Here is a 22509-nt window from a genome sequence, read left to right as displayed (position 1 = left end):
GAGCCTGGAAAGTCTTTGAGGGAGGGTGGGACTTAATGTAAGTAAGTGGAAGCCAGGGAAAGGGTTTTGGGGTGGGCAAAGGGAGCTTCTAGGAGGGAACAGCTTGTGCAAAAATGTAGGGGCCTAAAACAGCTCTGCCATGTGAGAGATTGTTTCCCTTTTAGAATATAAGTACTTTGAGGATGGGGACCACACTTCAGTCACCTCTATACACTTCTTACTCAGTCTTGCTTATGGTAGCTGCTCAACAAATGTTTGTGGAATGGGAATCTTATTTAAGGGCAGTGAAATTGCAATGGCTCAGCACCACAGACAGATCACACAGACACCTGCAGTTGGAGGTAGTCCAACCTGTACGCTCATTTGCATATATTTGCATAATGAAGCCAACTTCATTTCCCTGGGGGTCCAAAGGCACTGCATCATGGGGGATCCAATCAGTTCTGGTTTGGGAGGTTGGAAGGGAGACTCAACGCCAGAGACTGGTCCTCTGAGGACAATGGGAGAACCTTGTTCTCTCTTTGCTTATCACCTTTCCCTTTTCCATCAGGAGCCAGTGGTCCTGAGCCTTCTGAAATTAGGATTCTGGCTGTGGTGGAGATCCTGACGCCAAAGATGGGATGCCCCGAATGGTGAGTGGTAGGAGCATGGGACATGGGGATTAGAGTCAGGCTTTCAAGTCAGAACAGCTTAGTTTGAATCTTAATTCAAAGTGACTTACCCTTTTACAGGCTTTGTGACCTCGCCATTCTGAGCCTCAATTTCTCCATGGGCAAAAGATAGGTAATACCTACATCACAGGATTTCAGTGGGGTTAGAGAATGTTAGGTATGTATTAGGTCGTATCTGGTACATAGCAAGTGCTCGAGAAATGATAGGAAGTGAGCTGTGAGCAGGACATGAAAGAGGCCTGTAGCAGAGTGGATATGGGGAGGTGGTGGGAGGAGGAAGGGAGGATGCTGCTGTCCGGAGTCTTTGAGGCTGTCATCCTCTCCTTGTCAGCAGATGGCCCAGGAGCCTGGTCTGGGATGAGGGAGGGAGCCGTCTGCCAGCTCCTTAGTCCCTGTCCCCCCTGCTGATACTCCCGCCTGCTGTAGCTCCTGTCCTGGCAGCTCCTGGAGTCCTGATTGGAGGCAGATCTTGCTGAGAGGTGACCTCTCTGTCCTGTAGCCTTGGCAAGCCTGGAATGGCAGCCAGGGGCACTGGTTCCAAAGCTTTCTCTCCCTCACCTGCCTGCACTGCCTCCCTATTGTTTCTGGGAGGCAGGAACTCCTGGGTTCCAATCCCAGTTTAGGATTCAGATGCTGCCTCGTATAGCCAAATTTCCCCTCTTTATGTTTTCTTCTCCTTCCTCCATGACTCCCCTCCAGTGGGAAGTGATATCTTCCCAGGCTGGTGGTGGTGGTGATGATGGGGCAGAAGGGGCAGATGGGAGTAAACAGCAAAAGGGAAAGTTTCATTGGGGGAATATTTGGAACCTAGAGGAGGAAGGAGGAGGAGTCATCTCAGGTTTTCCTTCCTATCTCACTCCTGGAGAAAGGGAGTGTGGAAGAACTTCCCTGCTGAATGGTGCTGCATATGTGGATTTGGGTTCAGTGTTCTCTTTGGTCACGGCTGCTGGGAGCTGTGACTCTGTGGCCTGGCTCTTTGCAGCAGTGGGGAGCTCTAGTGGGAATGGGGCAGAGGGATGGCTCTGGATTGAGTTGCCTAAAACCAGCTTATTAAAAGCTAGTTCACCTAATCACTGGCTTCTTTGAATATTTTTATATATATTTGGGTATCCTTTCATTTTGGGTAATCTAAGGACTTTTAAAAACCCATTTGGCTGAGGGCATTTCTTCTTGTGGTAAGTATTTATCAAATTTGCAGCATTTGATGAATGGTGGGATTATTTTGTGGCCTCATGAGTGTCTTTTTCTAGTATGACTATTTTAAGGACTTTCTAGCCCATTTGTGGAAAGACAGTATAATTAATTACAATAAATGGCATGTATGACCTAAAGGAATACAAAATACCTAATAAAAGGTGGTTTTAGGTGAAGTGGCCTGTTGTTCAATCCAATCCCTTTCTCCCTGTTTTCTTAGGAGGTTCCTGGGGCCTGGCCCCCAACAGTATGAAGAGCCTTTGCTGAGGCCATGAGGGGTTACCATGGCGACCGAGGCAGCCATCCCCGCCCAGCCCGCTTTGCTGACCAGCAGCATATGGACGTGGGCCCAGCTGCCAGGGCCCCATACCTGCTGGGCTCCGGGGAGGCCTTCTCCACTGAGCCCCGCTTCTGTGCCCCAAGAGCTGGCCTGGGACACCTCTCTCCCGAAGGGCCCCTGAGCCTGAGTGAGGGGCCATCAGTAGGCCCTGAGGGAGGGCCAGGAGGGGCCGGGGTTGGGGGGGGTAGCAGCACCTTCCCCAGGATGTACCCCGGCCAGGGCCCCTTCGACACCTGTGAAGACTGCGTGGGCCACCCACAGGGCAAGGGTGCCCCCCGCCTGCCTCCCACTCTCCTGGACCAGTTTGAAAAGCAGTTGCCAGTTCAGCAAGATGGCTTCCACACGCTACCATACCAGCGAGGTCCAGCAGTGGCCGGGCCTGGGCCAGGACCGGGGTCTGGGTCTGCCCCAGAGGCCCGCAGCGAGAGCCCCAGCCGCATCCGGCACCTGGTTCACTCTGTGCAGAAGCTCTTTGCCAAGTCCCACTCTCTGGAGGCACCAGGGAAGCGGGATTATAATGGGCCGAAGGCTGAGGGAAGAGGAGGCTCTGGGGGAGACAGCTACCCTGGCCCAGGCTCTGGAGGCCACCACACCTCCCACCACCACCATCACCACCACCACCACCACCACCACCAGTCCCGGCATGGCAAGAGGAGCAAGAGCAAGGACCGCAAGGGGGACGGGAGGCACCAGGCCAAGGCCGCAGGCTGGTGGAGCTCTGATGACAACTTGGACAGTGATAGTGGCTTCTTGGTGGGCGGGCAGCCCCCTGGGGAGCCTGGTGGTCCCTTCTGCCTGGAGGCTCCGGATGGGTCCTACCGGGACTTGAGTTTCAAGGGGCGCTCGGGTGGGTCAGAGGGCCGCTGTCTTGCCTGCACTGGCATGTCCATGTCACTGGATGGACAATCGGTCAAGCGAAGTGCCTGGCATACCATGATGGTCAGCCAGGGCCGGGATGGATACCCAGGGGCTGGGCCAGGCAAGGGCCTCCTGGGTCCAGAGACCAAGGCCAAAGCCAGGACTTATCATTATCTGCAGGTGAGGCTTTGGTGGGGGTGGGGAACAGGGTCCTCAGCCCTCACCAGTGTTGTCACCCAGGGAGCAGTGGGAAGGATCAAATGGGGGCCAACTGTCCTAATACAGAGGCTCTGGAGACAGGGAGGATCTGCCCTGCCTCACTGTGTCACCCTGAGAAGTCTTTTGTTCTTTGGGGGCCCCAGTTTCCCCATTTGTGCAGTGAAGGGTCCCTTTTATTCTGACATTTATTCCAGTTGACCTGCAGCTTTGGACAGTTTGTGCTGGTCTGTCTCATGGGGATGGATGGGGAATGAAGTTGAGGGTTGGCAGTGGACAGGACCGTGTGGTACAACCTGGTTGTAGCTTCTTTTGAGATTGGAGGTCAGCAGCTGGAAAGCAGTTCTGCCCCAAGGCCTTCTCCAGACCTCTTTCTGCTCATACCTCAGAGGTCCAGATTTTGTGAAGGTCAAGCTGATCTTTAAAGCTGCCTCTTCCCAAAGGTGCCCCTACTGGAGTTTTTTATCCTGGGATTCCTGTGGTGGGACAGCCCATGAGGTTGTAGAGGACACCTGGGAGCCCTGTCTCATGGGTCTTCCTAGGCTAGGGGGCACGCTGAAGCCTAAGCCCCATACCCAATGCCAGGGTAGGGCCTCCTGGGGATGGATGGTGCCAGTGATAGCTGAGACGCAGTTCGCATCCTGTCTGACCACTTTTATGGTGAAACTAGGAGTTCTGATCCTTCTATGAGCCTTCATCCCAGCCTTATCCATTCCAACCTTTCCCTTCTCCATCTCCTCACTGCGGTGGGGGTCAGAGGCTATTCTCACTATTAACTGTCTTCCTCTCTGCCCCAGGGCCCCCATGCCCTCTGGCATGCTTTCATGAGTCCTCCCATAGTTTTAGGAGGAAAAGCCAATACAAAATCTGGAGGCCCAATAGACTTAGGGCTATTACCAAAACCCACATTCCACATACTTAGCCCGCATTCATTCATTCAGTGAGCATTTCCTAAGTGCCGTGGAAAAAAAAAAAGGAAGACACAGGCACTGCTCGTGAGGAGCTCCCAGTTTGCAGAGCGGGGGTGGGGGTGGGGGGGCAGGGATAGACAGGTAAACAGAATGCAGGGTGATGAGCCTGTGATAGGAGGGAGCCCTGGGCACCATGGAAGCGCAGAGAAGGCATCTCGTCTACTTAGAGAGAGGGTGGCTGGAGATGGCTTGGAATGGCTTCTGAGAGGAGATGGAGTTAACCAAGCATTGAAATAGATTAACGGCATTCTAGGAAGAGACTAGGGCGTGCTCAGAGATATGGAGAATTGAGACTGCATGTGCCAGTTGCTGTCTTCTACTGGCCTTGCTGATAAGTTATTCTCATGGTATGGCTTTCCAGGGGAACTCAGTGAAAGCCCAAGGGAGCAAATAGGGCCCGGTGGAAACAAGAGGGGATGGGAGACAGAAGGGCGATTGGAGACCTCCAGGATTTAGGATTTCTGGGTTGGCCTTGGATTGCACCCTCCCAGGTAGGGATGTGCTTGCTCTAAGCTGGAAATTGAAGATTCTGGCAGAAAGGGCCACCCCTCCCCCACATACCTTAGCCCTGGCCAGCCCTGGGACCTGGATGCTGCTCTGCTGCTCCCTGCTGCTTCTCCAGGGCTGCCCTGACCTCCGGGGGCTTCCTTCTTAGCATGCACCTCACAGTGTCCTGCGGAGGAGCAAGGAGTTCTGCAGTGGCTATGGAGCAGGAACCCTGCAGTGTGGCAGAGCATGCCCTAGCTGTCCTACCTGCTGCCCTGGCTCTCTCCACCTGCCTCAGGCTTCTCTCTGCAGAATATGGGAAAGGGGAATGATCCATCCAGGATCTGGGGTTCCAGAGCACCTTAGGACTGGGAAGTCTCAGTCTATGGGGAGAGAACCAAGGGGCTGCGGGGACCCTTCTGACAGCCTTCTGCCCCCGGTACAAATGCAGGGGAGGCTGGCCCCATCAGACTAGGCTTCTTTGTTGGACTCCCAGCCTCTTTGTTGAGACCCTGTTTCTCTCACTTCAGCCTCTGTCAACCCTTTTCCAGAACCCCCATTTCCACGCCGAGCCCTTGTTCCTTCATGGAATCCTGTACTCTCCCCGTGTCCTTGTCTCCTTCCTCCCTGAGCGCTGTCCCTTACAGTAGGTTCTTCCATGGAGCCCCATCCCTTGGCTGAGTTCCTTCGGAGAGACCCATCCCATCCTAATTTCCCTTCTCACTGTCTCCTCGCCTAGCCCCATCTATCTTTTCCTTGAACTCTTATGCCTGCCCTGAGCCCTGACTCCTCTCAGAGCCCTCATCCTCACCTCATTTAGCCTGTTCTTCACAACAGGTATGTTACCAACTTCCTTAACCCATCTCCTGTGACTTTGCTTATACCTCATTCTTTGCAGCGTGGGCCAAACACCATGGTCTCCCTCCGCTCCCTATCAGTGCACCTTTAGACTTGTCTAGATCCCCAGTCACCATTACCTTCTTCCCCCCGGCTCAGAGGAAATACTAGGCTGAGCCCTCCACCAGGGACTTGAGCCATCTTGTCAAGACCTCCTTTGTCTGTGACCCGTTCCTCCCCCACTTCTGCATCTAAAGACCATCTTCACCTTAACTGGCTCTTTCCCTTATCTTAAAAACATGTCCATGTCTCTTCCATCCTAAAGAATCCCTCAAGTTCATATTCCTTCTTGTCTCCTATCTTCCCTTTGTACCCAAGTTCTTAGTGCATAGGCTCTACTTCTTCACTTCCCTTCATTCTCTCTTTCGCTGTGGTCTGGCTCCCATGTCCCCTCTCCTCTGAAATGCCCTGGCAGTGGTCACCAATGGCCTCCTGAGAACTGTCCTCACAAGGTACCGTTCAGTGCTGATAATACTAATAGTTAACATTTATTAAGCACTTGCTACGTTCTGGGCACTCTGTATTAGCTCTTTTATCCTTCCCACCAACTCTGTGATATAGGCGTAATTATCACTACTATTTTCCAGATGAGGAAACTGAGGCCTGCAGATTAATCAATTTTGCTCAAGACAACCTAGTTAGCAAGTGGTGGGGCCAGAATTTGAATAGGAATCTGTCAACTCCTGAGCCCAAGTCACTAACCTCTGAATGCACTGTACCATTTGACATTATTGACTCCTTTAATCTTGAAATGTCTCCTATTTCTATGACATGGCATTCTCCTGACTTCCCTCCTACCCTCTGCCCACTCCTTCTCAGGTGACTTCATAGGCTTCTCTTTCTTTCTTTGCCAGTCCCTTGTTAAATGTCAATGGTTCCCTCCCCAGCTCGCTTTTCTTCTTCCCCTCTGGGCTGTCTCGTTCGCTCCTATGGATTCAGCTGCCACCCATGACTCCCACATATCTGCCTCCAGCCCAGATCTTCCCACTGAGCTCCAGAACCAAATACCCAGCCACCTGCTCCATAGTTCCATGCCAAACTCAAGACACTCAACCCTAAATCCATCACCTTTTTCCCAAGACCATTTCTCTGGAAGTCTGTGGCTCAGTGAGCGACAGCACCATCCTCCAGGTCCTCAGCCAGAAACCTACCAGTCATTCTTGACTCCTCCGCACTCCCTCATCCCCCACGTCTAATCAAACTCACTGAAGCTCCTTAACATCTCTCGTTTTCATCTCCTCCTCATCCCCCTCATTGTCATTGTCTTAATTTAGGCCTCATCATCTCTTGCCTGGATAACAGCATCAACCTCCTAATTGGTCTTCCTGCCACCACTTGAGCGCTTCTCTGCTCCTGGCCCTCTGCAATCCATCCTCTGCTCGGACTGTTGGAGTGCTCTTTCTGAAACACAAATCTGATGTCACACCTCTGCTTAGAATCCTCTGTGGCTCTTCACAAGAACGGAGGGGGGAGTTGGAGGATTTGGAATGTAAGCAGGTTTTGAGGATGAAGGAGAAGGAGGGGTAAAAGGTGACTGTGGCCAGGTGATGCTTCGTTGGTGGGGGTGGGATTGCTACTGGTCGCTTTGACCTCTGATCTTCAACTTCCTGGCACCTGGTCTGCTCACCCCCAGACTCTCTAAGTGGCCCTGGGCTATGTGGCAAAAGGTCTGTGGAGGGTGATGAGGCATCTCCTGTTAATGGAGGGCATGGTCCAGGACATCACCTTTGGCTCTCCTCTGCATGATCCTGGGTGTGGCCAGAGCAGAGCGCCTCCTGTTGGCAGTGGGGAAGGGGGGTCCTGGCCTCTAGATTACGTAGGAACGGGTCTGAGAGACAGAGGCATCTGTCTCCACAGGTGCCACAGGATGACTGGGGGGGTTACCCGACTGGTGGCAAGGATGGGGAGATCCCCTGCCGCAGGATGCGGAGCGGCAGCTACATCAAAGCCATGGGGGATGAGGAGAGTGGAGACTCGGATGGCAGCCCCAAGACATCTCCCAAAGCAGTCGCCAGGCGCTTCACATCCCGCCGCTCCTCCAGTGTGGACCAGGCCCGGATCAAGTAAGAATGGGGTGGGGATGTGGGGTAGCGGGGGTGGATGTGGGAAGCTGATAATGGGTCCCTCCAGGAGATTTGTGTAGACTGGGTACCAGGTGGGTAGCCCTTGGGTGTCTTACTGTGTCCCATGTTAAGGGGGCTCCTAGGTAATGGTCCTTTTCTAAGTGTCTCATTGGAGGAGTCTCTTTTCCTAGGGGCCCTGGCTGGGGGTGGGGGGGGGCGGTCTCTGCATGAGGAGCCATGGTGAATAGAACCTGCTTAGGGGCCCCAATGCTATCATTCCCCCTCCTGCACCTTCTAGCTGAACCCCATTCTGACACTGGAATCTTGACCTTTCCCAGCTGCTGTGTCCCACCCCGGATCCACCCCCGGAGCTCCATTCCTGGCTACACCCGTTCCCTCACCACCGGACAGGTAGGGAGAGGCCCAGGATATCTGAAGGCAGGGGCGGAAATGGGAATTCAATCCATGCTTGGCTTAGGCCTTAAGGATCAGAGGGTCTACCCATGGAGAGAGCTCAGATCTGGTTCCAAGGAAGCTGGAAAGGCTGCCCTGGGATTCGTGGAGCAGACTCTGGGGTTGAGAGTCTCAGAGAATCACATCCTTAAAACCCACCAAGTGTCCTCAAAGTGATGAGCTTGTAAGGGCAACACCGGTTCTCTGAGGTTCCCCAGCCCAGTCCTGGCCTGGTTGCTTCCAGCCCACCCCCAAGCAAAAAGTGGAGTTGATCTGTACAAAGAACGGATAGGCAGAACCAAAGCCTCAGTGCTGATTTGAGGTGGAATTCTGCCCCCACCACCTCCACTCTGTGTGACCACTAACAAGAAACTTTGCCTAAACGCCTCCATTTCTCATCTGTAAGATGACAGTAGTGATATTTACCTCATAGAGGTTTTGTGACAGTTCAATGTGAAAATATAAGGAAATACAAGGTGGTTGTTGTTAGTTGCTGCCGAGTCGTCTCTGACTCAAGGCAACCTTATGTATATCTGAACAAAACATTGCCCAGTCCTGTGCCATCTTCACAAGTGTCTGGCTCCGAATTGGTATTTTATAAATGTAAGCTCCACACTGAAGTATAGATAGAAAACTTTTTCCCCTTAATTAATCTGAGACAGTGCAGTTCAGTAGTTAAATGCTTGAGATGGGTTTGAATTCCAGCTCAGCTACTTACCAGCTAAGTGACCTGGGGGCAAGTTACTTGACTTTTTTGAGCCCCACTTTTCCTGTTTAAAAATAGGCATCATAATCGTGTTCTTGGTTCATAGCCAGCACTTAATAAAGGTTAGCTATTTTTACTGTTTGCTGGGAAGAGAAAAGCAATGCAAAAAATGGTCCACATTGGCTCTTATTGTTCACTGCTACAGTCTCTCAGTATTCCTTTGTTACATTTCCTGGATCAGGGAATCTGACTGGCTCACCTAGCTTTTCGTATCAGACCAGCCTATATGGGAGCATTGGCGGTTCAGTAGTAGGATTCTTGCCTTCCATGCGGGAGACCTGGGTTTGATTCATGTGCAGCCGCCACCCATGTATCAGTGGAGGCTTGCATGTTGCTATGATGATGCTAAACAGGTTTCAGTGGAGCTTCCAGACTAAGATGGACTAGGAAGAAAGGTCTGGTGATCCACTTCTAGAAAAAATCCAAGGAAAACCGTATGGGACATGATGGTCTGATCTGTAACCAGTCACGGGGATGGTGCAGGACTGGGCAGCGTTTTCTTCCCTTGTGCCTGAGGTCGCCACGAGTTGGGGCCGACTCAACAGCAGCTAACAACAACACATCGCCAAACAGTCTTCATTTTACTTGACCTGTTAGCAACATCTAACACAGCAATGGTTCTTTCCTTCCTGAAACACATCGCTAGGTTGGTTTCTAGTACACCACACTCGAGATTCTCTCCCTGTCTGCTCTTTCTCAGTCTCTATCACTGGTGCCTCCTCAACGCCCCAGAATCTAAACCCTGAAGTTTAGAAGTCCCTGGACTTTTCTCTGGAAACCCTGGTAGTGTAGTGGTTAAGAGCTACGGCTGCTAACCAAAGGTCAGCAGTTCAAATCCACTAGGCACTCCTTGGAAACTCTATGGGGCAGTTCTGCTCTGTCCTATCAGGTTGCTATGAGTTGGAATCGACTCGATGGCAACAGGTTTTGGACTTTTCTCTACACTCCCTACTTAGGTGGCCTCACATGGTCTCATGGCTTTGAATACTTTCTAGAGCTTGAGGACTGCTAAATGTATATCTCCAGGCCAGACTCTCCCATAAATGTCAGGCATATATATCTAACTATGTATTGAAATCTCACTTGGTTGTCTAATAGACATCTCAAACTTATGATATCCAAAACTATATTGTGAATACTTCTCTCCCCAAAAGAAATCCCCGCTCCACCCACTGTCTTCCCCATTTCAGATAATGGCAATTTTATACTTCCAGGAGCTCAGGTCAAAAAGTTTGAGGGCAGCCTTGACTTCTCTCTCCCTCTTACATCCCACATCCAGTCCTTCAGCAAATCCTGTTATTGCCACCTTCAAAATGTATCCATAACCCAACCACTCCTCATCACCTCCACTGCCAGCACCCCGGGCCAGATCACCATTTTCTTTTGTCTGAACTATTCCATTACCTCTAATCGGTCTCTTTGCTTTTACCCACTTCATTTTTTCTCAGTACAGCCAGAATGATCATTTAAAAATATAATTACATTCCCCTCACTCTTCTGTTCAAACCCCTTATCTTACTCAGAGTAAAGTCAGGGACTTTACTATGACTTACAGGGCTATGAATGGTCTGGCCCCTACTATCTCTCTGAGTTCCTCTGCTAACACTGTTTTCCTCCCTCACCCGCTCTGGCCACACTGGCCTCCTTGCTGGTACTCAAACACAGCAGGTGTGCTCCACCCTCAGACCTTTGCATTTGCTGCTGCCTCTCCCTAGGTGCTACCTCTTCCCGGTTGCTCCCATGGATCACTTCCTCACATCTTTCAGATCTTTTTACAAATCTTCTCTCTGTCCTCTGTGAATATCTGTTGTCATCAAGTCGATTTTGACTCGTAGTGACCCAGAAGGATGGAGTAGAACTCTATCCCCAGCGACCACTAATCTGCTTTCTGTCTCTATGGATCTGCTTATTCTAAATATTTCACATAAAAGGGATCATACAATATGCAGCCTTTTGTATCGGGCTTCCTTCATTTAGTATGTTTTTGAGGTTCATCTAAACCGTAGCCTGTGTTGGTACTTCATTCCTTTTCATGGCTGAATAATATTCCGTTGTATGTATATTAAGGTATTCTTTTAAAAAATTTTTTTAATTGTAATTTAGATGAAGGTTTACAGAACAAACTAGTTTCTCATCAAACAGTTAGTACACACATTGTTCTATGACATTGGTTAACAACCATATGACATGTCAACACTCTCCCTTCTGAACTCCGGGTTCCCTACTACCAGCTTTCCTGTTCCCTCCTGCCTTCCAGTCTCTGCCCCAGGGCTAAGGTATTCCCTTGTAAACAGCATATAGTTGGATTTTTTTATCCAGTCTGACAATCTCTGCCTTTTGAATCAGGCTTTTTTATCCATTCACATTTAATGTGATTTTTGATATGGTTGGATTCTCTCATATCATTTTTGTTTCTCTGTTCCTCCTTTACCGCCTCCTTTCTTCTTTTGTATGAAATAAAGTTTTTTAGTGTACCGTTTTAATTCCTTCGTTGATTTTTTACTGGATTTTTATCTATTTTCTTAGTCATTGCTCTAGAAATTAAAAAATTCTGTTTCTTTGCTCAGATTTCCTATTAATAAAGTCATTGTTATCATGCTTTACTTTAAGTCTTTATACATGGTTTCCTTAGTTATTTTGAACATATTTATAATAACTTTGTAGTCCTTGTCTGATAAACCCAACATTTGGAGAATTCACACTTTCTGTTTATTTGCATGTTTCATACTTTTTGTTAGATACTGAACATTTTTAGATAATATTTTGTAGCAACTCTGAATTCTGACTCTTCCTTCCAAAAACTGTTGTTTCTTTGTTTGGTTGCCTGGACTAAATCTGGGAGGTCTGCTGCTTTTGTATCATGTGACCTCTGATGTCTCCTCTAAGAATTTCTTTTCTCTAGTTTTTTATGTTTAAGCTTGGCTTCCTAGGGGTCGCCCCTGTTTCTGCATAGCTTAATACTCACCCAAAGATTGGTCAGAGGTTGTGCTTAAAAACCTCAGGCTAATAGGGCTTCTTCTCTCTGCTTATAGTTCTATGTATGGCCTGGGAAGTGCAAACTTCAGGGTGTTTTCAAGTCTGCCCTGGCTTTTACTTTTCTCCAGGTTCTCTTGCAACTCTTTTGCATGTATGCACAGGCTCCATTGGCCAGGTATGTGTGGGTGGCGCAGGTCATTTCTGGTTTCTGCTATTCATGCACAGAGCCTCTAGTCAATCTGGGTTATGTGGACAGCTTGTCAAATCCCCTATGGCTGTCTCATCTCCTGGAACTCCCCATTAAATCCTCAGCTAGCTCACCTGTTCATTTCTTGCCTCAAATAGTACTGCAGTCCCAGGTTAGCAGAGCTGCTGGCCTTTCTTGTTCTTGACACTATAACTGACAATACTGCAAATCAAGTGAGCCCTCTGGAAGTAGCATTGAAGCAGCTGGTTTTCACAGCCTGCCTCACCCTTGTTTAACTACTGTACTTTTAGAGCTTGGGGGTTGGGGAATGGGAGCAGCCCTAGGCAAAAACACCACAAACTCATGCTATTCTCACCTGAAGTTGAGTAATTTTCATAAGTAACTGCTTCTTTATTGTATGCCCTTGGTCAGTTATCAGAGTGATAAAAGGGTTATTTTTGATAGTTTTGTCCAGCTTTATAGTTGTCTTGGGGCATAGGATTTGGTGTCTTCTTTACACTGTCATGCCTGAAGTCCTAAGTCTGGAAAATTCTCAACCACTACCATTATGTTTTCAAATATTGCCTCTTCCTCACTCCATCTAGTCTCTTCTTCTGGAACTCCTATTAGTTGTATGTGAGACCTTCTCATTCTTTCCTTCATGTACCTTAACTTCTCCTTCATATATATACATATTTTTTTATCTCTTTGACTCCCTATGTTGCCTTCTGGATAATCTCCAGATCTATCTTCAGATTCACTAATTTTCTCTTCAGCTGTGTCTCTACTGCTGTTTAACCCATTCTGTGTGCTTTTCATTTCATTTTCTTTTTATTCTAGAAATCTGATTTGATTCTTTTTCAAATCTTTCCCATCTTTTACAAAGTATTTTATTTTCTCCTTATGTTCTCAGTTTCATCTTTCAGGTCTTAGAAATTTTAAACATAGTGTAAAAGCTATTCTGTTTTAGGTGACGTAATACTAGTTTCTGTAACAGATAAATGCTGACTTCTCAGTGGCTCAGCTCAATAAAGGTTTAGTTGCTTGCTTTTGCCACAGTCTGTATTAGTTATCTATTGCTGTATAATAAATTACACCAAAGTATAGCATCTTAAAACAACAAACATTTATTATTTAACAGTGTCTGTGGGTAAGGAATCTGAGTGCAGCTTAGCTGGGTGCCACCTGACTTACGTATTTCACAAGGCTGCCAGGAAGATACTGGCTGGGGCTACAGTCATCTCAGTAAGTGACTAGATCCACTTACCAGCTTGCTCATGTGGCTCTTGGCAGGTCTCAGGTCCGGATCCTTGCTGGCTATTGGCCAGAGACATCAGCCTCTTTCCACATGGGAATCATCATAGGGTTAATCACAACATCGCAGGTTGCTTTTCTCCAGAGAGAGTGTCCAAGTTTTTTTGTAACCTAAACTCTGAAGTGACATCCAGGGACAGATTACCCAATAAGCAGGGTACACATGGACTTAATTGTGCTTACTTACTAATCTGTAGTGCACAATTTCACCTGGTTTTCACCACATCTGATGTGGTAAGTTGGTACATACCGTGCTTACTGGTTAATCTGCCCCTTGGTTACATCCCACTGCATCTGCCATATTCTGTTCTTTAGAAGTGGGCCAGTATGTCCAGTTCACATTAAGAGGAAAGGATTACACAAGGATGTGAATGCCAGGAGGTGTAGATCACTAGGGTCCATCTTAGAGGCTATCTGCCATATAGCCCAATATTAGCTCATCTTCAGTGAGGCTTTATCTGTGAGAATCCTGAACAGCCTGGATTAGGAGTGGGCCCCCCAGGAAAACTTTACAGTTGCTTCTGTTAGGGGTCTTCCTGGTCTGGGACCATTTTATGTTAATTTTTAATTTTGGGGTCTAGCCCAGGCAGGCTGTATGAATTGAATCCGTGTGTGTGTGTGAGGGCCAATTTGTGGTTACAAATTCTTTGCAGATTTACCTTCCTCCACCCAGGGCCTAGGCTACAGACTAGCTTCCTTGTTGTCAGCCTGTGCTGATTATTGATTTTTTCCCCTAGTTTGTCTTTTCATCAAAGGTTTTTCCCCTTCTTGGCTTTATGCAGGCTCTCATTGCCAATATCCTGCTTCATGTAGATCCAAAGCCTTACTCCTGTGCCTGAGTGGGTGTTAAAACCCAAGCCCTTTGGTTACTGGGACCAGCAACCACTGCCCCCTACTCCCACTTCCACTGGTCTGTTTGCAGCATCAGCTCACACAGTTAATATTCTGATTTTCTGTCTCTTCTTTGCTTTTGTCCCCTGGGGACTTATATTGCTTTCTAGTGAGCTCAGCTATGCATATAAAACAACGTTTGTTATACTTTATACAGTGTTTTAAAGTGTTTTGAAGTAGGAAGGTTTTCAAAAGGTTACCTAAACTAAATAACATATGTAAAGTATACAGAATGTCACCTGGTCCCCAGTTGGACCCACCAACTCTAGCATGGACAATTTCAATTAGATCCAAATAAGGTATTTTCTTCTGAATATCCTGTGCCTTTGCAAATGGTTACTGATTCTGAGTTCTGATTTGGAGAAAGGCTAAGGTTCTCATTCCCCAAAAGGATTCTTTGACTTGTACCCTGTCGCAAGTAGGGGTTGAAAGTAGAAGGGTGGAAAGAGGTAGGGGATGATAGAATTCACAGTACAATGTTACAATTTCATAATCATAATACAGTAAAGATCAACTCAGGTGCAATATTCCTCTGAAAGTCCGTATGAGTCTGTGTTTCCCTTGGGTCCTTGCCCATGACTTCATTCAGTGGCCTCTACATACAATCATTCATGGGGGTGGGAGGAATTTCTCTTGGGATTATTGGGAGGAATTTTTGTGGTCCCGTGTTGGAACCCCAGAAACTTCCCTTGGCCAGTAGAGATGAGATGTGTGTGGACTGGAGAGTTACTCACCTTCCTTCTGTCTGCCTTAGATGGAGCTGGTCATGGGTATAGCCTATAGGTGGAATTCCAAGAGCTTTAGAACCCTGGGAAAGAGAAGCCTCATTCTAAGAAGTATTGTCACTGTGATTTAAGAACCTTTTGCTCCTCATAATAATATCTACTATATGTTAGATACCATGCCTAATACTTTCTACACCAAAGAGGGCTAGGGACAGAGAGATGCAGAGTGAGATTCCATCTAGGCCTGATATCTAGGCTCGAGACCACAACTCTCTCTGCTAGGGTTAGGTCAGCTCCCCTGTGCTCCACGAGGACCCCTCTGGGCTGAATTGGTTGTAGTTGGGAATGTCCTGAGGCTGGGCCAGAAATAGCAGGATTTAGATCACTCCTGAGCTGCAGGAAGCACCCTGACAACTAACTCCTGGCTCCTGGTACTTCAGGGGTCCTGAGATAGGCAGATTGAGAGGTAGACTCAAAAGGAGGCATGGTGAAAGCCACAGCTGTCCCAGGAATTTGGCTTGTGTGGTCAAACATGAGAGAACTTCAGCTTCTACAGGATCCTGGATTGATTTTTCCATGGCTTGTGTGTTCTGTGCCTTTGTAATGAAGTTCCTTTAGAAAAGCTGCAAAACGATGTCCAGATAGTTCTTCTTTTTAATTACTCATTGGAACCACTGAATCTGAACCTTCAGCAAATTTGACTCTGAGCTTCCAAGCTGCCAAAGGAAAGAGAGGCATGGAGTTGGAGCTTCCCATGTTCAGACTCTAGAGGTGGGCCTGGGTTAATGGAAGCTGCATAAGCTCTCCAGGGGATTCTGGTGCTCAGTCAGCCTGCAAAGGGAACCAGAAAACTTGGCATCTAACTCTGCTTTTACCACTTAGCGGGTCGGCATCCTTGGACAATTCATCTGCCATGTCTGAGCCTCAGTTTGCCCATTAATAGGATGGGATGGAAATTCCTGCTTTATCTGAGAGAGGGTCTAGTGAAATCCCATATGCTTTGGAGGCCAAGTTATGGAATCAGTGAGCTGCATTTTACACACGGATCAAGCCATTCTTAGGGGCCTCTGTTGGCTGCCCATAAGTGCGATGGCATGAGTCTTTCCTAGGAAGATGTCACCAGATGCAGCCATGGGATACTTGTTATTACACTCATTTTGATGACCTTGTCCATGACTTCATCCAATGGCATCTATGTAATTATCCACCAGGGTGGGAGGGGGTTTCTGTTGTGCTCTGTGACAGGAATTGTGGTTCTCATGAGCACCTGGTCTCTTTACTGAATGCTTACTATGTGCCGGTAACTGCACCTCGTGCCTCACATTTTTTCTTTGAGCTCTCTCAATAGCCCTATGAGGATGATCCCATTATCACTCCCATTTCACAGGTGAGTAAACTGAGATCCAAAAACTTTAAGTAACTTCAAAGGCCACACTGCTGGAAGTGGCAGAGCCAGGTGGGTCTTACTCCGTAGTCCGTGCAGGCAACCATCAGGCTATACTCCTCATTGCTCTGGCTGCTTGGAAGCCCAGGGTCAAATGTGCACTATCTTGAGAATGCACAGGACTTTGTCACCTGTGCTGTTGGGTGTAGAGCTTACCTCTGGCACCATCTTCTTTTCCTCCCTTTGTTTTTCCTTTGTGCCAGTTCTCTCATGTAATGCGAATGAAGCTGCAATTTCTGTGGTAAATTTAGTCTTAGTGCAGTGTTGTGCAACACAGTTCCATGAGCAACATTTTTGTTTTGCTTCTTTCTTACTTGCTTTAATTTTTTAACACCACGGATCACAAAATTTCAGAAACAAAAACCAAAACCTCCTCTGGCAATGGCTCAGCTTTCCTCAGATGACAAGGGCAGGGAAGGAACTAATGGGCCAAGTCAGAACCTGTCAGTGGGCAGAGGGTGGGGGGGAAGGCTTGGAACACTCCAAGGTTAATAATTCTTGCTCCATCACTTACCCATTAATTTCCATCCTGCCACTTGGTATATATCTCTATAGGTTACTTTCAATCAATTTTGTAACATAGTAAGTTATAAATAATCAAATAAAAGTGTCCTCTCCTGCAGCCCCCTACCCCCCATATCTGGGCAGGAGGGTGGATGTCAAGTCCCTAGTCCCCAGGGGTGGGCCTTGGTAGAGAGAAGAAGATGGGGTAGTCTGGAGACATTGGGAGATGCACAGATGGGGTTGTTGTTGTTATTGTTAGGTGCCATCAAGTTGATTCCAGCTCATAGCCACACCAAGTGACAGAGTAGAACTGCTCCATAGGTTTTCTTGGTTGTAATCTTTCCCGAGGGAATCGCCAGGTCTTTCACCCACCGAGCTGCTGGGTGGGTTCAAACTGCCAACCTTTCTGTTAACAGTCCAGCACATAACCGTTTGTGGCACCAGGGCTTCTTACAGGTGGGGTGGGGGTATTTAAATGAAAGGCCGGGCCCTAATAGCAAACCCGCAGAGCAGCACAGGGCGGAGGTGCTCCCATCTGCCTTTGCCTCTGCTCTCTTGCCAGGGTTTCCTTGAAAATAAGTGCAAGAGATTCACAAAGAGGCACAGCCTCTGCAGATCTGGAGATGCACCTAAGGCAAAGTGCCTCAGAGCTTACCTCCCCTTACCCCCCGCCCGCTCCACCCCTGCACCTCCGTAACTGTCTTCCTGCCCCCTGTCACTAGCTCAGTGAGGAGCTGAACCAGCAGCTGGAGGCCGTGTGCGGGTCCGTGTTTGGGGAGCTTGAGTCCCAAGCGGTGGACGCCCTGGACCTGCCCGGCTGTTTCCGCATGCGGAGCCACAGCTACCTCCGGGCCATCCAGGCCGGCTGCTCTCAAGACGACGACTGCCTGCCCCTCCTTGCTGCCCCTGCCTCTGTCTCAGGGAGGCCCGGCTCCTGTAAGTACACCCTTTCTGCCCCTGGCCGGGCCCTAGGTCAGAAAGCGCCCTGGGTTCTGGTTCTGGCCCCCGCCACAGCTGTGCTGTGTGACTCTGGGCAGACCGCTTGCCTCTCTGGGCCTGATGACGGGGAGAACAGTCCTTGGCTCTGAACGTAGCACATGCGGAGAATGCGTGGCTGCTGGGTCCTGTGGGGCCGCATGGGCGTGTGGGGTGGTCCGCCCAGATGGCTGCGGGAACGCGTTTCTCGTCCGCTCCATCTCTACTTTGCCTGCTCACAGCCTTCAACTTCAGAAAGGCCCCGCCCCCCATCCCGCCGGGCAGCCAGGCCCCGCCCCGCATCTCCATCACCGCCCAGAGCAGCACGGACTCCGCCCACGAGAGCTTCACCGCCGCCGAGGGCCCCGCCCGGCGCTGCAGCTCCGCTGACGGCTTGGACGGCCCCGCCATGGGCGCGCGCACCCTGGAGTTGGCGCCGGTTCCACCTCGGGCCAGCCCCAAGCCCCCCACACTCATCATCAAGACCATTCCTGGCAGGGAGGAGCTGAGGAGCCTGGCGCGGCAGCGGAAGTGGCGGCCGTCCATTGGGGTGCAGGTATGGAAGGAGGGACCCAAGAAAGACCCAATCCCTGGCCGGTTGGAATGGGTTGGAGGTCTGAGGGGCCTTCTGGATATATAAACCTCCATGGTTTGCTCTGAGCTGCAGGTATACCCGGTGTCTGATTCTCTCCAGGACTGCCCCAGCCAACCCCAGCCCACCCCCTCGTCCTTTGTCCTGGCACCATTGCCCCTATTGGCGAGTGGAGAGCAGTGCCCGGTGGGTGCCACCTTGCTGCCTCTGACCTCTTGGGTCTCTCATCTTGTTCAGCCAGATTGCTTTGCAGAATCTACCAGCTGCCTTGGGGCTCACCCATTGCTGGCCGTTCTCCCTGGAAAGTTTTACAGGGCAGGAAGGTCCCTTGGCTACCTGCAGCCACTGACTGGTCTGCCTTACCACCAGGTGGAGACTATCTCAGACTCAGACACAGAGAACAGGAGCCGAAGAGAGTTCCACTCCATCGGTGTACAGGTGGAAGATGACAAGAGGTAGGTCAGAGTCGGGGCATCCCAGGATTCCTTGGGGGAGAAGGAGAGAGAGGGCTTCACAATGTCCTCACTACTCACTCTTCCGAGAAGGGAGACCAAGCCTTTTGAGGGGAAAGGAGTCAGAGCAGCCAGAGGTTATCCCAGAGGTGTCACCAGGGCAGTTGTCAAATCAAAAGTGAGCCCTTGTATCCATGCCTCTCCCGGGTGCTCTTAGGCGGACAGGAAATGTACAGCATGTTGGGGGAGGGACAGGGGTCTCTGGGTGGTGCAGTGGTTTGCTCTCAACTACTAACTGAAAGGTTGGCAGTTCGAATCCACCCAGCGGAAGAAAGGCCTGGTGATGTGTTTCCATAAGGATCACAGCCAAGAAAACCCAGTGGAGTGCAGTCTATTCTGAAGCACCTGGGCGTCGCCATGAGTCGGATTCGACTTGATAGCCATGGATTGTTTTTTGGGGGGTGAGGGACAGAGGTAACAGGTAGGTGCTGAGCAGGCCTCCAACAATTGTCCTTTCTAGGGGATAACAGGATCCTGCCAATCCCTCGTTACATCCTGTGGTGTACAAGTATGTGAGCTGAAAAAGAAACAAACGCGAAGATTGCCACTCAGGGGCCCCTGGCAGATATAACACTCCTCCTCACTTGGCTCACACAAGCATTTAAGCAGTCGGGGGTACCTCTTGTATGCCTGAATCTGTGGTGTACCAGAGACTGTAGAATTACCCGCAGCCACTATGCTGGCATTAGGCAGCCTCAGAAACATTGCTTCCTTAATTTCCACCTGAAAAATTAGCACTGGGAGCTCTAGCAGGAATACTGGGAAGCATCTCTCTGTTGTGGGGTTTCTCTGGGAAGACACTTTCTCTAATGGCCATGTGGCAGTGCCACCATGGCCCATCTGCTCTTCAGGCTGTGATGTCGCCAGGCCAGTGACCCTAGGTATGGTTTCTGGGAAGCTGCCTGGGGCTGGCTGTAAGGGTTTCATGGTAACCTGTGTTTCCCAGGCTATATACCCTCTAAACCCATTGCTGTCAAGTTGATTCCGACTCATAACAACCCTATAAGGACAGAGTAGAACTGCCCCATACTGTTTCCAAGGAGCGCCTGGTGGATTTGAACTGCCGGCCTTTTGGTTAGCAGCCGTAGAAACTAGAGTCACGGTAACAGTCCCAGGCTGCTGTTCCCAGTTGCCGTTGTTGGACCTTCAAACCTCCCCTTAAAGCTCCCCCAGCTATTTTGGGGAACCCCTCAGGGTGCCTTGAGTGTGTGCCTGCTCAAGTCTTCCTGTGGATCCTGGGGGATTCACCATTTTTCTCCGCTTCTGCTTTGGCTCCTGCAGTTTTCATCTGCTCCTGGGGTTATAAAAGCCTTCACCAGGAGTGCCCAAGAGCTGCCCTTTGTTGCTTCCATCACTCCTGAGTCTGCTCTCCTCTAAACTCTTAATGATCCACAAAGATCGCAGAAAAGTAGCACTTTATGGCAACTCCCTAAGTCCGTGACTTGAATTCTTGAGAGATGAGGTAGGAGTCACGGCGGGATGCAGGTCTATGCTCAGCATCCTGTCCCTACACTAGAGCTGCTCATGGACCATAATGTGACCCCATGTGCCCCAACTTGCTTCCTCAGGAGGCCTCTTAGTCTCTCATCCAGATAGATTCCTGGGGTTCCCCCACCCCCTTGACAAGCCTGAATCCTGGGAAGAGTATAGCAGGCATTGTAGCTGGGACTCCTGCTAAACTAACAAATTCTGTCATTCATTCATTCAGTAAATACTTATTAAACATCTGGCATTTAGTAATAGGGTTATTAACAGGATTATTGAGGATGTGGCAGCTCCTGTGCACTGTTTTAAATGCATCACAGACATGAATTTTGTCCTCATAAAATTTATGGTCTAGAGGGAAATAGAGGCAATGAATAAATAATCCATGAATAAAAATATATTTACACATTATGGTATAATATGCAGTGGAATATTATGTTACATTATGGTGGGAATATGAAAGAAAAAAGGAGGAGCTGAGAGAGAAGGGACTTTATGTAGATTGAGTGACATTTAAGCTGACTTCAGGGATAACTAGGAACACTTGGGTCATGACTGGGGGGAAAAGTGTCCCAGGTAGAGGGAAAAGCATATGCGAAGGCCCTGAAGCAGGGAAGTTTGATGCGCATCAGGACCTGAAAGACATTGAGTGCCTGGTGTGGAGTGAGTAAGGGAATGGTTTGGAGAATAGACAGGGGCCAGGTCGTGTGGAGTATGGGTATGATAGACAATTGAGATTTAATTGTAAGTAATGAGTTGCCATGAAAAGGTTGAAGAGGGAGTGTGCCATGATTTAATTTATGTTTACGAAAGATCACTAGCTGCTGAGTGGAGAATAAATTTGAGGGAAGTAGTAGTGGAGAATAAGGTGGCTGGTAAGGGGATTCTTTATGATCCAAAAGAAAGATAATGGTGTTTTGGACTATGGTGGCTACTGTGATTGAGGTCTTATTCTTTCTACTGCATTTTATAGTTGGAAACTCCTAGTGTGTGGGTGCACTATTAAGTTTTGTATATTGATTTTGTATTCAGCAATCTCGTTGCTCTCTCTTATCCTCATAGTTTATCTGAAGATCATGATGGGTTTTCTATGTAGCCGGTTATATTTTCTGCAAACAAGAGTTCTTTTCAGTCTGTATTCTTTTTATTTCTTTTTCTTGTAATAATGCACTGAATAGGATTTCGAGTTCACTGATGATTGGTCGTGTGCTTAGCCCCTGCCTAACCTTAATGGGTACGCATCTCAAGTCCCACTCTTAAGTACGATCTTTGCTCCAGATTTTGATGGATACTATTTATTAGGTTAAGGGAATTCCCTTCTATTCTAAATTGGCTAAGAGTTTTTATTTTAGTGTTTAAATGGAACACGAGAGTGAAATTTTATTGAATGCTTCTTTAGAATCTATTTAGATGATCATGGCCTTTCTCCTTCGATCCTTAATGCGATGAACTACATGAATAGATTTTCCACGTTGACCCATTCTTTCATTCTTGGGATAAACCCCGCTCAACGCCATTCTCAGTTTGGATTAGGTTTAACTGTGAGTAACAAGGCCTCAGTGGTGCCTTAAACAAGACAGAAGTTTCCTTTTCACATTAAAAACAAAAAAACCTGGACGTAGGATGTGCAGTGCTTGGATTCCAGGCTCCTTCTATGTTGCTCCTCCTCCACCTTTTGTGTGTTACCTCTTATCTAAGAGGCTGGGGCAGTGGTGGTCCACTGGCAGAATTCTCTCCGAAGACCCAAGTTTGATTCCAAGCCAGTGCACCTCCTGCGCAGCCATTGCCCTCTTGTCGGTGGAGGTTGTGTGTTGCCATGATGCTGAACAGGTTTCAGAAGAGCTTCCAGATTAAGATGAACTAGGAAGAAAGACCTGACAATCTACTTCCAAAAATCAGCCAGTGAAAACAACGATCTGATCCCCAACCAATTATGGGGATGGTGCAGGACTGGACAGTGTTTCACTCTGTTGTGCATGGAGTAACCAT

General features: G+C 48.7%; 1 protein-coding gene across 1 annotated transcript in view; it reads left to right on the top strand.

Moving 5' to 3' along the window:
- Positions 1–2121: 2121 nt before the first annotated feature.
- DLGAP3 (DLG associated protein 3) overlaps positions 2122–22509 on the top strand; it is a 40320-nt gene continuing 19932 nt past the window's right edge. The window contains exons 1-6 of the mRNA XM_003415485.4: positions 2122–3243; positions 7491–7696; positions 8035–8107; positions 17679–17892; positions 18174–18487; positions 18893–18978. Coding sequence (XP_003415533.2) covers positions 2137–3243; positions 7491–7696; positions 8035–8107; positions 17679–17892; positions 18174–18487; positions 18893–18978 — 2000 coding nt within the window. The 5' untranslated portion in view covers positions 2122–2136. The remainder of the gene's footprint in view (positions 3244–7490; positions 7697–8034; positions 8108–17678; positions 17893–18173; positions 18488–18892; positions 18979–22509) is intronic.

The sequence above is a fragment of the Loxodonta africana genome, chromosome 3 (assembly GCF_030014295.1).
Source record: "Loxodonta africana isolate mLoxAfr1 chromosome 3, mLoxAfr1.hap2, whole genome shotgun sequence".
Taxonomy (NCBI): Eukaryota; Metazoa; Chordata; class Mammalia; order Proboscidea; family Elephantidae; genus Loxodonta; species Loxodonta africana.
Note: the sequence above shows the minus strand (reverse complement) of the source record. Positions and strands in the feature narration are given on the sequence as shown.